The 14,712-nt window shown below is 40.3% G+C and overlaps 1 protein-coding gene and 1 long non-coding RNA gene across 4 annotated transcripts; one reads left to right on the forward strand and one right to left on the reverse strand.

The window, feature by feature from the left end:
- Positions 1-3,663: 3,663 nt before the first annotated feature.
- LOC125316338 lies at positions 3,664-4,906 on the reverse strand. The gene is made up of 2 exons (XR_007199575.1): positions 4,441-4,906; positions 3,664-4,373 (listed from the first exon to the last, which is right to left on the reverse strand). It is a non-coding gene; the product is annotated as an uncharacterized LOC125316338 (long non-coding RNA).
- A 3,591-nt stretch (positions 4,907-8,497) lies between these two features.
- On the forward strand, positions 8,498-13,551 carry LOC115756497 (programmed cell death protein 2-like). Of its 3 annotated transcripts, none has more exons than XM_030696307.2 (11): positions 8,498-8,672; positions 9,737-9,990; positions 10,237-10,320; positions 10,826-10,959; positions 11,067-11,164; positions 11,470-11,558; positions 11,636-11,720; positions 12,085-12,239; positions 12,322-12,392; positions 12,877-12,991; positions 13,168-13,551. In XM_030696307.2, exons 1-11 carry the CDS (start codon positions 8,513-8,515, stop codon positions 13,333-13,335), a joined length of 1,413 nt encoding a protein of 470 aa, XP_030552167.1. In that variant the 5' UTR covers positions 8,498-8,512; the 3' UTR covers positions 13,336-13,551. The 3 variants fall into 3 exon arrangements, with proteins under 3 accessions (XP_030552167.1, XP_030552168.1, XP_048139420.1); XM_030696308.2 differs by having other exon boundaries at positions 8,498-8,643; positions 9,726-9,990; positions 11,467-11,558; XM_048283463.1 differs by having other exon boundaries at positions 8,595-8,643; positions 11,467-11,558.
- Positions 13,552-14,712: the final 1,161 nt, after the last annotated feature.

The raw sequence follows: 14,712 nt of genomic DNA on the forward strand, positions 1-14,712 counted from the left end.
TACCACAGTCCTGTAAATATTTAGCGAATGATCCCATTTGCTGTCCAATCTCGATATATCGCCCATAATACTCACCACCACGATCAGATCCGACAATTTTGATTATCTTTCCCAATTGTTTCTCAACTTCAGTGCGAAATACTTTAAACATGTCAAGAGCATCAGCCTTCTCCTTAATCAAGTAAACATAGCAATAACGAGAGTAATCATCAATGAAGGTGATGAAATACTTATTTCCCCACAAGGTGGCTGAATATGGCCCACTAATATACGTGTGAATTATCTCCAACAGATTGTGACCGTGAGTAGCACCTTTCTTCTTAATTTTAGTCAACTTTCCCCTCACACAATCAATACAAATCTCAACATCATCTGAGTCAAGAGGAGGAAGGATATCGGTCTTGGTAAGCCGTTTTACCCTTTCTTTGGAGATATGCCCTAATCGTTTGTGCCATAGCAAAAAGGATTTCTCCTTGATCAAGAATCTTTTAGCCACATTATTCTCAACATTGAAGGAACAATATGGTCTATCGGGAGATAAAGATAATCGATATAATCCATCAAACGTAATGCAATTCCCAATAATTTTCGAGTCATAAAACAAATCCACTCTATTATTTACAAAATAAAGGCAATATCCAGCCTTGTCAAGCAAAGAAAGAGATATCAAGTTCATCCTAAATCCAGAAACATAAAAGACATTATTTAGAACTAGCCGAAATCCGTAGTCTAAATTCAAAACAACCGTCCATATATGCTCCACATCAACGCCGATATTATTTCCAACTTTAAGCTTCGACTCCCTCGGACTTGGATTTCTTAGATTTGTAAGACCCCGTAAGGTAGTAGTCACATGTACAGTAGCACCCGAATCAATCCACCAAGAATCCAAAGGAACATCAACCATATTTGATTGGGAACAAACCAACAACTCACCTTGGCTACTTTCTTTCTTTTCTTTTAGCCAAGCTTTGAACTTACAACAATCGGCTCTCTTGTGACCCTACTTCTTGCGGTGAAAACACTTAAAATTCTTATCTTCATGTTTCCCACTATTGCTAATTTTCTTGAAGTCTTGATCTTTCTGAAGGGCACAAACATTCGACCCTTTAGGCTTCCATTTTCCTCTAAAGGAACTCAACTTGGCATTAGTAATCAAGTAGGCAGATTCAATATTCTCATTCTTTAACTTTTTTTCCTCAGCCACACATTTAGTAATCAAGCCATTAACACTCCAAGTCTCATTCTGAGTGCTATAAGCGGTTTTAATCTGACTCAATTCAGCGAGCGGAATATTTAAGGCATGATGCACAACATAATTATCAGAAAGGACAATATTATGGGCCTTAAACTTGGATTGAATATGTATCTTCCTCAATATAAATTCTCTAACACCCATAGCAGCATCATAGCTCATACTAGTTAACTCACTCCGCAAGTTCCCGGCCTCAGCTTTGTCCGAGACCGCACATCTTGCTCCCACTGCCGCAAGAAATTCTCTCGCATTTATATTTTACGGCAAACCACTAATGAGATGCTCGGCAATGGACCTCTTTATAGCAATAAGGCTTAGTCGATTGGATTTTTCCCATATAGTATAATGGCTCTTTTCATCTGCAGTACTTTGATTATTGGGTTGGGGAGGTTCATTCTCACGAAGAGCCAAGTCCATATCCACAATTCCCAGGGCAAATTCTATGTCTTGTTTCCATCTCTTGAAGTTTGATCCAGTTAACATTTGGACAATGGCATTATTGTTGTTTACGACAAAAGTAACTATTTGATCCACATACAATGCAATAAGATCAATTATGGGCGATAAGCAATTCAACAAATAATTAGTACACTATAAACTCCACTTTGGGCAGAGTATATAGTGCACCACTATTTTTCACAGCATGAAGCTTATAACAACAAGGAGAATTACACATAATTGTCAAGAACACGTCCCCTTTGGGCGGACAAATCCTTTAAATTATATATCTCCATTATATCACTACGGAGGGGAATTACACATAACATTCAAAAAACTCATCCCCTTTAGGCGGATAAATCTTTCGAGTCATACATCTCCATCTTTTAAATCGAGTACTTATCTTCATGCAATTTTCAAATTAATATACACAATAACCCCCTTTGAGTAGGTGATTGTATATATTAATCCTTATCAACAAGGAACCGCGAAAGTTCCATTAAAAAAAAATGCCCATAATTTCAATAGACAATATGAAACACTTTACGACATGTGCTTCTCGGGATCATATTGCATTTAACAAGGCAATTACAAAAGATGCCCCGAAATTGCCTAAATTATAAAATTGTCCAGAAACCTATCTAAACGACCTCGAAATGCCGAAAACCATCGTAGTTCACACCCAAAGGCGGTGAGTTGGGCTCGGAAGGCCGTTTTGCTTCAACCGACCGAATTTGAGCACAAACCGAGTTATTTAACCCCATAAAAGTGAAATTTCTCTAGTTCTCGGCGATTGTAATTCTTAAGCACCATCTATTCTACATCAATTATACGCTGAAAACATCTATCGAAAACCTAACAAGATCCGAAACATCCCTTTCGCTATAAACAACAGTCCCGAAAGAAATACGATTGATTCACGCAAGAGGACCAAGTTATCAAGTCACACATGAACGAAGCTATTTTAGATAATCGGATCTGAGCTTAATATGAACCCTAGAAACAAAAGTAACCAATTGGAGGAAAATTGGAGGAAAATCGAAATTTTAGGATTCATTCATTAATATGAACCCTAAAATCAAAAGTAACCAAGATCTAGTTGAAATTCGATTGTTATTAACCTTATGGATTTTACAATCATATATGATTTGGCTCTGATATCAAATGTAACAATTTCTTAATGCATAAACAGTAATTATATAAGAACAATCAGATCTAATATACGAATGTAGAACACCATAATTAAGACACGCAGCATAATTAAAGCGTACTTGTTTGAGCCATTGCAATTCTAGAAGAAAGATGGATCAACGATCTATTGGAATGTCGATCTTCCTCTCTATAACCTATTTCGTTATAGCAGCTTTTAATGGGATAAAGCGACCGATAGGTATAACCTACCCTTTTATTGGATAGAGATGGGACCTAGCAAACCCTAATCATTAGTGCGTTAACCGTGCCCCTCCCATCACGGACTTCGATTAAACACAATTGCCTACACTTTGCTGCTCAACTAGGCCTGTCATTTATAGATGCCAAAACCCAATTCAATAAGATCACTAAAGGGTTCAGCACATATATTGGAATATCCATTAACCCGAATATTCAAAACATAAAATCAATTAATTAATGTAAGCCCATATTATAGGAAATTTCCAACAGTCCTTACAACAAACCCCTTTATGACGAGAAGGGAGAACAGTTTCTCGGTCCCTTTCGGCATGCGGTCTATAAGGTAACACTCCGATACATCCGGATGCGTGAACTTCTTCAATGATCCTATATCCTCGGGCAACTTTTCCAAATTGTGGCACGCTCGGAGGTCAAGAATCTCTAGGCTCTCTAGTTTGACAATAGAATCGGGAAGAGTCGTGATCCTAGAAATCCCTCGAAGGCTTAGGAACTTCAAATGCTTATGAAGAACCCCGAGATCATCCAAGAATCTCCGATCGTCAACTTCAATATGGTAGGTTGGTGAGTGCAGCCACCGCCCTAGTTGAGGAACCGCCAATTTTTTCATCTTCAAAAGCCATTGGCGACGTAGACTAAGGTGTTGCTGATTAACATTGAACACCGTGGACACATCTTCATCTTTAGCCTCCTCTCTATATGGCGGACTGTTTGCTTCACCTAATAAGTGCGGGCGGCTGCTGCTAAAGGAGCACTTTTGGAGAACCTCAAGAGACGTTTCATCCTTCGAATTGAAATAGAAGAAACCCGCTTCTTGCGCCAACGAGATAAGCATATAACGGATGCGGGATGTACTTTACATCTATTCATGAGAGGGCTTGGATCGTTATCGTTGGGCTCAATTAGGCCTTGTTTTATGAGCTTATCATAGACTTCTTCGCCTACTTGCTCCGCCGTCTTGTCTCTACTTTTGGAAACTAAACCCTCCCCTATCCACCAATATATTAAGCTTCTCTTCTTTATGATGGAATTCCCAGGGAAAATCGCAAGAGAAAGAAAGCCTAGCTTCAACCGAGGACTCCCTATGTTGTGATAACTAAGCTGAAGGTTCTTCATAAGATGGTTCTTGACTGATCTTTCTTTTGCCAGCTCAAGATCTTTAGAGATTATTAGAGGTTGAACCGCCTTCTCTTGCTTTCGGTGTTTCGAGGATGATTTGGGCTCCAATACACTCACAGTATTCTTGCACAAGGCGCTCTAACTCGCCAAGCTTGCTCTCCGCACATTTAGCATTGGTTTTGAAGTCGGTCAACAGAGCCCGCGTGCTCTTTTCCCACGATACCACTTTAGATAACAAATCTTTCATGTCATCAGCCACAGATTCATCCCGAGAGTTAGACATTATTACGATGAAATGAATATTGGAATAGGATTGAAGATATGGTGAATATATCCGAATGCTAATAAACCGCCACTGTAAGTAGTAGTTGGAACGACTTTACAAACGACACTTACAAGGATTGGCAAAGAGAATTTGGCATTTGATGATCCCAGGCATTGAAGGCAAATAGGCAGAGATGAACTAAGGGGACACAACAAACATTTGATTGTCCTGTCCGTGAAAAATGGAAAAAGCAGAGCTCCAAGCTTTTCATAGTGGAGAAGAATGTTGTTGATGCGTTTTATTATCAACGTAAACAGGGGAGTTGACGATTACTTGCTGTGCTCGAAATGAAGATTCCCGAGTGTGTCACGAGGTAAAAGGACCCAAACAAAGGGAAAACAGAGGGAATAACTTGAGAATGGGAAATGGGGCAAGGAAAGGTGACAATACCATCTAGATGGAACCGGCCGGGGACGTGACATATTCTTTACTTTGCTACATTGATTGATTTCGTTTCTTGCTAAGCTTTTGGCATCGCCGTGAAATCGCTTTTCGAATCTTCGTGTTCCATCTCCGCCGATGATAAGACTCGTCTCGTGTCTCTCTCAAAGGCTCCAACGAATGTTGTGCCAATTGTGAGAATCTACTTAGAATATTTATCAAGCTATTGCGCGGAACAAGCAATCGAACAATAAAATAGACAGAACAAGAAAATAAATCGGACACCGGATGTACGTGGTTCGGTCGTAGAGACCTACGTCCACGGGGAGAGCAGCACGAATTCCACTATAGAACGAGCGATACACGGAGATTACAGAACCACACTCGAGTCACTCAAACACTCTCGGTGTTTCTCAACCCCAATTACATCCAAGAACGCACACAGTGTTTAGACTCAAATTCCTCGCGAAATAATCTTTCAATCTCACAAAGGAATTAAAACGCAAATTCTTACCACAAGAATTTCTCGACTAGAACACAAGAATTATTGATGTAATTCGATGAAGAAAATCTTCACTTCTGGAACGGCGAAGACCCACGTTCAAGCACTCAATTGGCGCTTCAAGGTCTCGCATCAACAGCAGCACTACTCCTCTTGATCAAAAGGCACCCACGTACAAATTGAATTCGTATATTTATATGTGCCTAATAATTAATCCAAGTCAAGGTCCACGGAGCACTATCCAAATCAGCCCATGTTGACCGAACACAATCCCAATTGACTGAAGCACAATCCAATTCAAATCTGTTGTGGACTTTCAACGTTTCCTATTCTGTTCACCGACTTTCGCACCAGAATCGATATCCATAATATCTAAGATTCTGGACTTAAAAAAATGGCAATTTAATTTCAAAATATTCACCTTGGACTCCAATTTCAAATAGGAAATATCTAATTCGAAATATTCAGATTTTCGCTTCGGGCTCAAACTTGAGACACAATTTTAACACAAACAATTCATACGGAGAAAGTTCGGTGCTTTTCTTAGGATGAAGGTAATCAAGTTCGTAGGATAGAATTGCTTCGTCTTTACCATAATAATAATAATAATAATAATAATAATAATAATAATAATAATAAAATAATAAACAGAATTGCAAATCAGAGGATTTGGGGTAAGCTGCAGAGTCACTTATCATCCAATGGGTTCAGTGAGTTGCCGGCTAAGTGAAGCCCTCTGAAGGAGAAGTCATTGGCTTGGACCATCACAGGGTCCTTGCATGCCACCCCATTCGAAAAGAAGAATTTGAATGTACAAGACTTTTCCAAGTAAGAGACCCGCTAAAAAACATAGTTGGAACAGGACCTCACTCGGCGAGGTTCCAAATATGTTGAATAGACTAACGGTGTTTTGCCACGTGTCAAACCCTCGAACATTTACTGAAACGCCTACAGTAGATTTCACAGGTACCACAGGCATGCTAGTAATGCAGAATAGAATATATATTAAGGGCAAGTCGCCTATATCATGAGGACACGGCTGACATCAAGCCCACTAAAATAGGTTAAGAGGGTGGTAAATCATATCCGATTCGCCGTAATGAGCCCATCACACCAAAAACTCTCCAGAACATCTCAATAGATCAACATAATGTGGGATCTCGATACTAATCCAAAGCCAATCTCTCGAGGCTGCATGTGGACTGTGCATTGCATGAACCTTTCCATGCATATACTCTACAATAAATCTCTGGGTATGAGCACTTATCTGTAAATTTGAGGAAAACTAAAAGATAAATAAGCCTGGCAGTTCTAGCGCATGGGGTGCCACGTCAGCGCCACATTGGTGGTCTGCACTCTACAGTGCCCAGGGTGGCGCTGGGCTGATCTCGCGCTGGCCCGACTATGGCCAAGCGTCCTTTTTCCTTTTGCCCGAGGAGCTAGGGATGTCTCTTGGCCCAGCGCACACTGAAAACATAGGTGTTGAACAAGCACCCTGTACTCTGAAGTCTTGCCTAAACTAGATTTAACATAATCCCTCAGCTGCCGACGTCTGCTTCTCCGCCCTGGAGCAAAACTTCATGGACCTCTTTGCTAAGTTCAACCGGCTGGTGGCCCTCGTTTCTTCAAATGTGGCCGTGCACTCCCGAACCAATTCAAGCTGCTGATGAGACGCCTCCTGTGGCGATACCGGTCGAGGATCAGGCCCAGCCAGACCAGGGAGCAGCATCTGATGAGCTCCAGAAGCTGAAAGAAGCAGAGGATAGGGAAAGGGAAGGTTGGACCGTCGAGAAAGAAAGATCAAAGCCATTCAGGGGGCTACGGGATGTAGGCAAGAGTCGCTATGAGGACATGACGATCGTAAATTTCATGTTCTGGAGCTTTGACCTGATCTGACTAGCAATGTTCTTTTGGACTTGGAATGCCTTACCGAGAATGTCTATACGGATTGGATCCGAAAACGGCATAACATGTCGCCCTTGGAGAGGATCATTGCGATGAAACGGTTGTCCAGGTTGGAGGAGACAAACCTGACGACAACTACGACTTGGCAGATAGGACGAGCCACGGTGGCGCGGTTCGTCGAGATCCGATTCACCCATTCCCAATCCTGAGCCGATTCGACCTCGAGGTTTTTTCCATGAGCACGGCATGAAGGTGTACCTTCCTTGTGTTTGTTCTTGTTAACGTTTCGGCAAAGCTGACTTGTTTCTTCGGTCCAGATTTTCTACTTGGCTGGGTTCGCTTTATTTTGATTGGATTCACTGCTGAGCTTGTGGGTTCTTCAGGTGAGAGAATGGATTTTTGCACATTGTCTTGTTTTCCACTTCCAGGATCTGCCAAATGAGAAAAAAGCATCATCTAATCTAAGGTTTCTTTCAGTTGCTTATTGAAGAACATCCTCAGTTGAGCAACAATCGAACTGAAATATCTCTCATGTTCCATTTGTTCTTACTTTTGTTCTTGGTCTTTAATATGGGGAAGCTTTGTACCTGATTTGCTGCGAACGCCCTCTTTTTCTTCGCTCTTTCAGAACCGGTATAGAAATGGGTGCTTAATTCCAAGGTAATGAAGATCCGGATTCACGTTCATTTTTTCTGAATACCCCAAAAGAGATTGAAAAAGTTGACAATATAATTCAAATCGAAACAATTGGATGTACGACTCGAGGTTATATGATATGACCGATCAAAACAATTATTTTAAAACTCCACCTTTATCATATATTCTATACATCGCACTAGATAGATATCATCATATTCATGGAATACGATTTGCTTCTCCTTCTTAACGGTATGTATGCTCTGGGTTTTTTTGATAATGAAGATTTAATTCTAAGTAATGTTTTATGAAGGATCTGACGGAGTTTTATACGCATGGCCTTTATTACAATTTTTATGAAGATTTATGGTTTTTTCGAATCAGGTCAGGGAGAAAAAGCCCAAATAATAGGTCGGGCTCAGGCAGTCTTGTGGGCGGGCCTGGACAGGGCCAATTCCGACTCCCGGGTCGGGTCCGGCCCGAGCCCGCCCACTGGGCTGGTTGTGATTTTAAGAAGTTTAGTGAGCGAAGCGAAAATTACATGAGTAGACCGGCAAAAAACACGAAACACAAACTCAGGCCGCTTCTCTCTCTCCTCTTCGCTTCTCTTGGTCTCTGTCCCCCTCGCCGTCACCACCTTGCCGACACGCCATCGTCGTCATCTTCTTCAAGGTCGCTCCTCTCTGTCTCGTATGCAGTCGGGCAGTGTCCAAGTGATACGCAGATTTCTGAGCTTTTCATTGTGGTTTTCTTTTTTGCTGAAAGTTGCTGGCTTTAGCTATGTCTGTGATCATAATTTGCGTATGATGATTCCGCGGCTGGCTATTTTCTTTCTTGTTTTCCCGTGAAATTTTGTTGTCAGTATGCAATTTTCAGCCTTTAAGTCGAATTGAAATCGGACTTCATGTTGTCCTGGAGATACTGATTCAGTGGCTGGTGTTCATGTCTTATGCTTGGAATTCACATGAGTTGGGCCAATTGACCTACTCTGGTTGAATCGATTTAGTATAACTTCGGTGGGTTTTACTTTATCTCTCTTGCATTTCTCCCGCTACCTCACTTTATTGCACTGGATGTGTGAAGTTGTGATGATGCGCTTGCGTCGAGATTTCTGGGTGCTTCCTGCGGAATATTAAGTTATTGAAAAAGCTGATGTTCCTGAGTGTGTGTATCTTTGATATTAATGGTTGGTATGCTAATTGGTCTACTAAATTGGTTTGCTATTGATGTGGCAGATTGGAACTGGGCCTTTGAATAAGTGGGTCATTTTGAACATCCAATATAACTTTTTTGCATCACTTAGAAAACCAATTTAATGACCTGTCTTAGGATTTGTAGCATTCATCAGCTTCATAGGATGAGTTGGACTGCATTGGCGATAGTGGCGCTTATCTTTCTTTGATTGATGCTTTAAAAAGACATTGTAAACTGTTGTCATTTCACCAAGAAGATACTTTGTCGGTCCGTTGTGACGTGATTTTGACTAGCTTTTCTCATATGGTTTCACAATGTATCTTTATCTTTGAGATTGTGATAGTACATGGAGTTTTTAGCCTATTTTACTTGTAGCAACATAATGTTTCGAGATATTTCTACCTTCAAGACTCCATGTTTGTACTGATATGTGTGTATGAGTGTCTATTTACTTACCTTGGGACAGCTGATTTAAGTTTTTGCATTACTCAGAGGTGTTTATCCCACACAACTTTTTCTTATTGACATTGTATATGGTGTTGCGCTTTTGTATTTTGCTGATTTGGTGCAGTTATTAAAATGCCAATGGAGATTGGAGAGAACGATGGTTCAGTGGAGATGCTGAAGAATATACATATCTCTTCCTACGAGGACGATAATGATGATGATGCAGATCGAGAAGAAGTGGAGGATCTGATGAATGATGATGATGACAACGAGAATGATGAAGTGCAAAAACCAGTAACCCTAGGATTTGTAGAAAAGCCAAAAAATAAATGGTCCCTGCTCCGTCAACTCTTCCCTAGCAAAGCTGGTGGGGTACCGGTGTGTTTTATTTTTGCGAAATTCTCTCCTGTTCAGTTAACTTTTCTTTTTGCCTGAATACTTTTTGCATTCTTACACCGGCGTCCAATTTACATTTTTTTCGTTTCTTCAAGAGTAAGATATGATGTTAAAGAGTATATCGTAATGGACAAGTGGTTGGATATTCAGTAAAAGTAATTAGAAATGTCGAAATGTTGAATTTTGCTTGACATCATTGTGGTTAATGGTATTTTTTCCTCAGTGCAGGCTTGGTTGGATCCAAATGATCTACCATCTGGTAGGTCTCGCCTTTGTGATATGTGTGGAGAACCTTTGCAATTTCTACTTCAGGTATATTATTGTTTTGCTTTAACCGAGTTTGTAAATAGCATGTGTCAAGCATTGGATTTCCTATTACTCTTAATGGGAATGGTTAAATCTCCGGTCGTATTCAATCTAGAGTAAAGTAGCTCTTCTTCTATATCGTCGGTTGGAATTCTATTATTGTTCATAGTTAACAGATATAGGACTATGTTTGTTCTTGACTTGCATATTCTTTCAAGACAGTGTATCTACTTGTGTTTTAATATTTGCACGTGTGTGAAGAATATGTATGTACTAGATGGAGTGTTTGTGTGTCCTTCTCTTGATAAATTGTCTTTTTTTCTCTCTATCTATTCCCTTGGTGATCATGTAAGCAATGAAAGAAGTTTCATTTCTATCATTTGCCTCATTTATGAGCTCTCAATAGTAGGGTATTTATTTGGTTGGTAGTGTTGCCTCAGCCCACGTGTCCCTTTTTTTATGTGGTTTAGTAGATGTTTATAATTTTTCTCATTGATTGTGGCGTTATTAGGTATATGCACCGACCTCTGATCGAGAATCCACATTTCATCGTGCATTATATTTGTTCACGTGTCCGTCAATGCCTTGTCTTCTTCGTGATCAACATGAACAATGGAAGCAACCTGCAGTAAATGCATCTCGAAGGTACTTTCAATGGTCTTAATCCAGCAAGTCCTATTTCCAGTTTATTATGTGTGCACTTGTCTTAATCTATCTTATCTCATTCTTTTGGTCCTCTGGTGGTATTCAAGTGTGAAGGTTTTTCGTTGCCAATTGCCTCGTGACAATCCCTTCTACTCAACTGAACCCCCACGGCATGATGGGAGTGACAAACCTTTAGGGAGTGGAGGTAGCTTTGTATGTCTTTTCCCAGTCAGTTACATTTTGATGTCTTTGGAAGTGGATGGGACACTTTACGACGGGGCACATACATACGAGCAGATGAATATGCTATCCTCTGCTTTTTATCAGTTTATGCTGTCTTTGGTTATTGGAGATTTCTATGACTTGGTCCTGTTCTTGCCTCCAAGGGCCTAAGTTCACCGACTGAACTCGATGATGGGCTTGTGACTATTTGTTTTGTTGTGTTAGTCTCTCAGTAGTTATGTTAGTAATTCTTCTCTTTTTTGGCCCAAACGTACTGTTGTTGAGCAGCTCCACTTTGTAAATGGTGTGGAACATGGAAAGGAGATAAAGTTTGTGGTAGTTGCAGAGAAGCACGATACTGCTCTGAAAAACATCAGGTTCTTGGTTATTCAGCTCCTTATACACATTCACCGTCAGTATGATCTTTTCCGTAACACTTGTTTTTCACCTGCAGGCCATGCATTGGCGCTCAGGTCATAAAGTTACCTGCCAAAATAGTAGCACAAATGCAGGAAACTCATCAGCAGAAGACCAGAAACGTGAGCAACTATTTTAGGCTTCTTTGGATTAATTATATCAGTATTGCAGGGAGGTGCTTGTATACGTGCCTCTTAGGTCTCAATGAATTTTCCGTCTTTACATGCGCACCTCTGCTGTTTATATGAGCTACTGTGAAACTCTGTTTGAACAGTTATTTTAGTGTTTTCTTTCTGTCAATCAGAGTAATTTAAACATGCCTTAGTACATAGATTGCCAGAGATATATGTAGTCATAGCTGTGACAATTTCGGTCTGTAGTCTTATGCTTGAAGTTGAAAGTGAACTCGGCATGATGATTCAACTTCCGGTATTTATTTCTGGACTTTGAGAATGTTGACTTCTCTACGTTGTAATTCTCAAACAGCTGCAAGCAGGAGTCTATGGCCTGAGTACGAGATTGTTAATGAGGATGAGGCTGAATATGATGTCAATGTGCCGGCTGATTTGGATAATACCGATTGTCTGGTATCCAGAAACCAGATGGATGACTCAATAAATTCACTTGTTGATTGTTTCCAGGTATGATTGAACCGTAGTTACTGAGAATTAGCTCTGCTAAAAATTTCACATGCTTTATTCTTCGCCTTCTTCTGTTGAGTAGGGTGACAGTGACAGGAGGAGTTGGGGCAACTTCCAAGAACGCATTGCCAGGGCGCCTGAGCAAGTTTTAAGGTTATTTAATTCACAGTGCAATGTATGGTTTTGAAATCCATGAATCAATGAGGATATGCGTATCTAGTATGCGTGGGTATTTTTATTGGATGGAACACACTTTTCTGCGACATCCAAGAAGAACCCAACCAGGTTTTTAGAGTCGTGATGTCTTGGCAACATTTAGAACCTTACTGTGGTTGTCCTGCTGAGACACACATGAGTTGTGATGAAATGTGATGCCCTTCAAGTGGAAGTTAATTTCTGTGACTAAATTACAGATGGGTTATACATGTATCAACTTAGTGTCTGAATGTGGTGTGTGTATCGTTTGTATTAAATACAATGAAGTCTAGGTCAGTCGTATTTCTGTTTTGACCCTTCGAAACCACTTTTCGGTAATTTCTCGTTGTACATCCTAAGTCTAAAACAAGAATGGTTTTAATTTGTTTGGAAGATCAGAAAATCGCGAAGCTTATTTGTTTATTCTACCTGTACTGAATAGGTACTGTCGAAATGTAGGCGCTAGGCCCTTGTGGCCAATGTCAAGTGGTCAGCCATCAACAGCTGATATTCCCAATTGCAGCTATTGCGGAAAGCCCCGGTGTTTCGAATTGCAGGTTGTCTTTTTGCATCTTTTCTTCCGAAAGACCTTGATGTTTCAAAGATTTTATGTCAATGTGCAGTGGCAGAAACCTCTCTGTCATTTTACCACGATATGCATATCTTTTAGAGCGCTTAATTGTGTCCCACCAGGCAGTGGACGACCTTTTGATTACTGCCCGGTATTTTTCAGGTCTTGCCTCAGCTACTTTACTTTTTAGGTGTGGAGAACAATGCGGATTCACTTGACTGGGCTACCATAGTTGTTTATTCCTGTGAAGCATCTTGCGATGGGGCGGCAGGTTACAAGGAAGAATTTGCTTGGGTGCAAGTGTCATCCCCTTCTCAAGTGGTACCTTGAAAATCTTTCTATTTCATTCAGCTCCTCTAATTGATGATCGTCTGCGGCAAAGATGTCTGTAACTTCTGAAAGTTACTAAAGATTTTGCGGTCTTAGGTTGATAGGATATGTAGTCTTCTGCATTTGCTTATTACGTTTTTATGTTTTATGGTTTAATCGTACTATCTTAAAGTTTTAAAATTTGATTGCGGTTTGAGTTACAAATTTTTGAACTTATGACTCATTCATTCTCTCTATCTTGCTTTACTCATTAGTTGACTAATTCATGAGTATATAGAATCAACTAGAGAATGAATGTAGACAAATCGAATAAATAATCGACGAAATAAATGCCATACCTAATGAATTTGTTGAGAAGGAACAACTCCAACCTTGAAGGCAACAATAGACAAATAATTGATTTTATGGACATGGTATGGCACGTTTGGCATCGCAATCAACTTCCTTGAGGGGCAAATGAGGATCGTGAATTTCATTTTCTAGAATTTTGACCGGATCTGACTAGCAACGCTCTTATTGACTTGAAATGCCTTGCGGATAATGTCCGTCGCAATATTCGGATTGGATCCGAAAACATCATCCACAGTCCTAACGACTCCGGGGTTTTGGCTGCTAAGACTCGTGATAACAACCGCATCATGTCCGACCAAACTCGTCGCCCCTGGAGAGGACCTTTGTGATGAGACGGTTGTCGGGGTTGGAGGTGACAAAACCCGCTCTTGAGATGTCAAGATCTCGGTTGCACGGTGATGCGTGTGGGATTGGATTGACGCCCAAAGCACATGATGGATGCGACCAGGCGAGATGGGACAAGCACGTAACATGTTCTTTGCTACATTGATTTCATTTCTTGCTAAGCTTTTGGCATCACCGTCAAATCCCTTATGTTCCATCTCCGCCGATGACAAGACCCGTCTCGTCTCGTATCTCTTGAAGGCACCAACGAATATTTCACCAATTACGAGAATCTACTTAAAATATTTGTCAAACAATGCAAAGGGAGAAAATTTGAAGCTTTTCTTAGGATGAAGGTAATCAAGACAACTCATGTTACTGTGGGTTAGCCCGTAGGATAGAATTGCTTGGTCTTTACCATCAGAAGAAACAGAATTGTAAGTTAGAGGAAGTCTTCAAGAAATTCAAGGAGAACACAAAATATTTTCAACATTAAAAAAATGCTTAGACATAAATTATTGTCAATAATAAAAGAAAATTCAGCGATTAATTATTTTAGGCAATACAAGCGGTCACATTAGCAAAATATTTTCAAAATCATTCATTTTTATGAGACAAATGGAGCCTAGGAGAAAATCCAAAAAGGCCAAAGTACAGACCTTGAGTAATCTCATGCGGAAGGCATCAGCTACCCTTTTTTAC

Source organism: Rhodamnia argentea, chromosome 8, assembly GCF_020921035.1.
Source record: "Rhodamnia argentea isolate NSW1041297 chromosome 8, ASM2092103v1, whole genome shotgun sequence".
NCBI classification, from domain to species: Eukaryota; Viridiplantae; Streptophyta; class Magnoliopsida; order Myrtales; family Myrtaceae; genus Rhodamnia; species Rhodamnia argentea.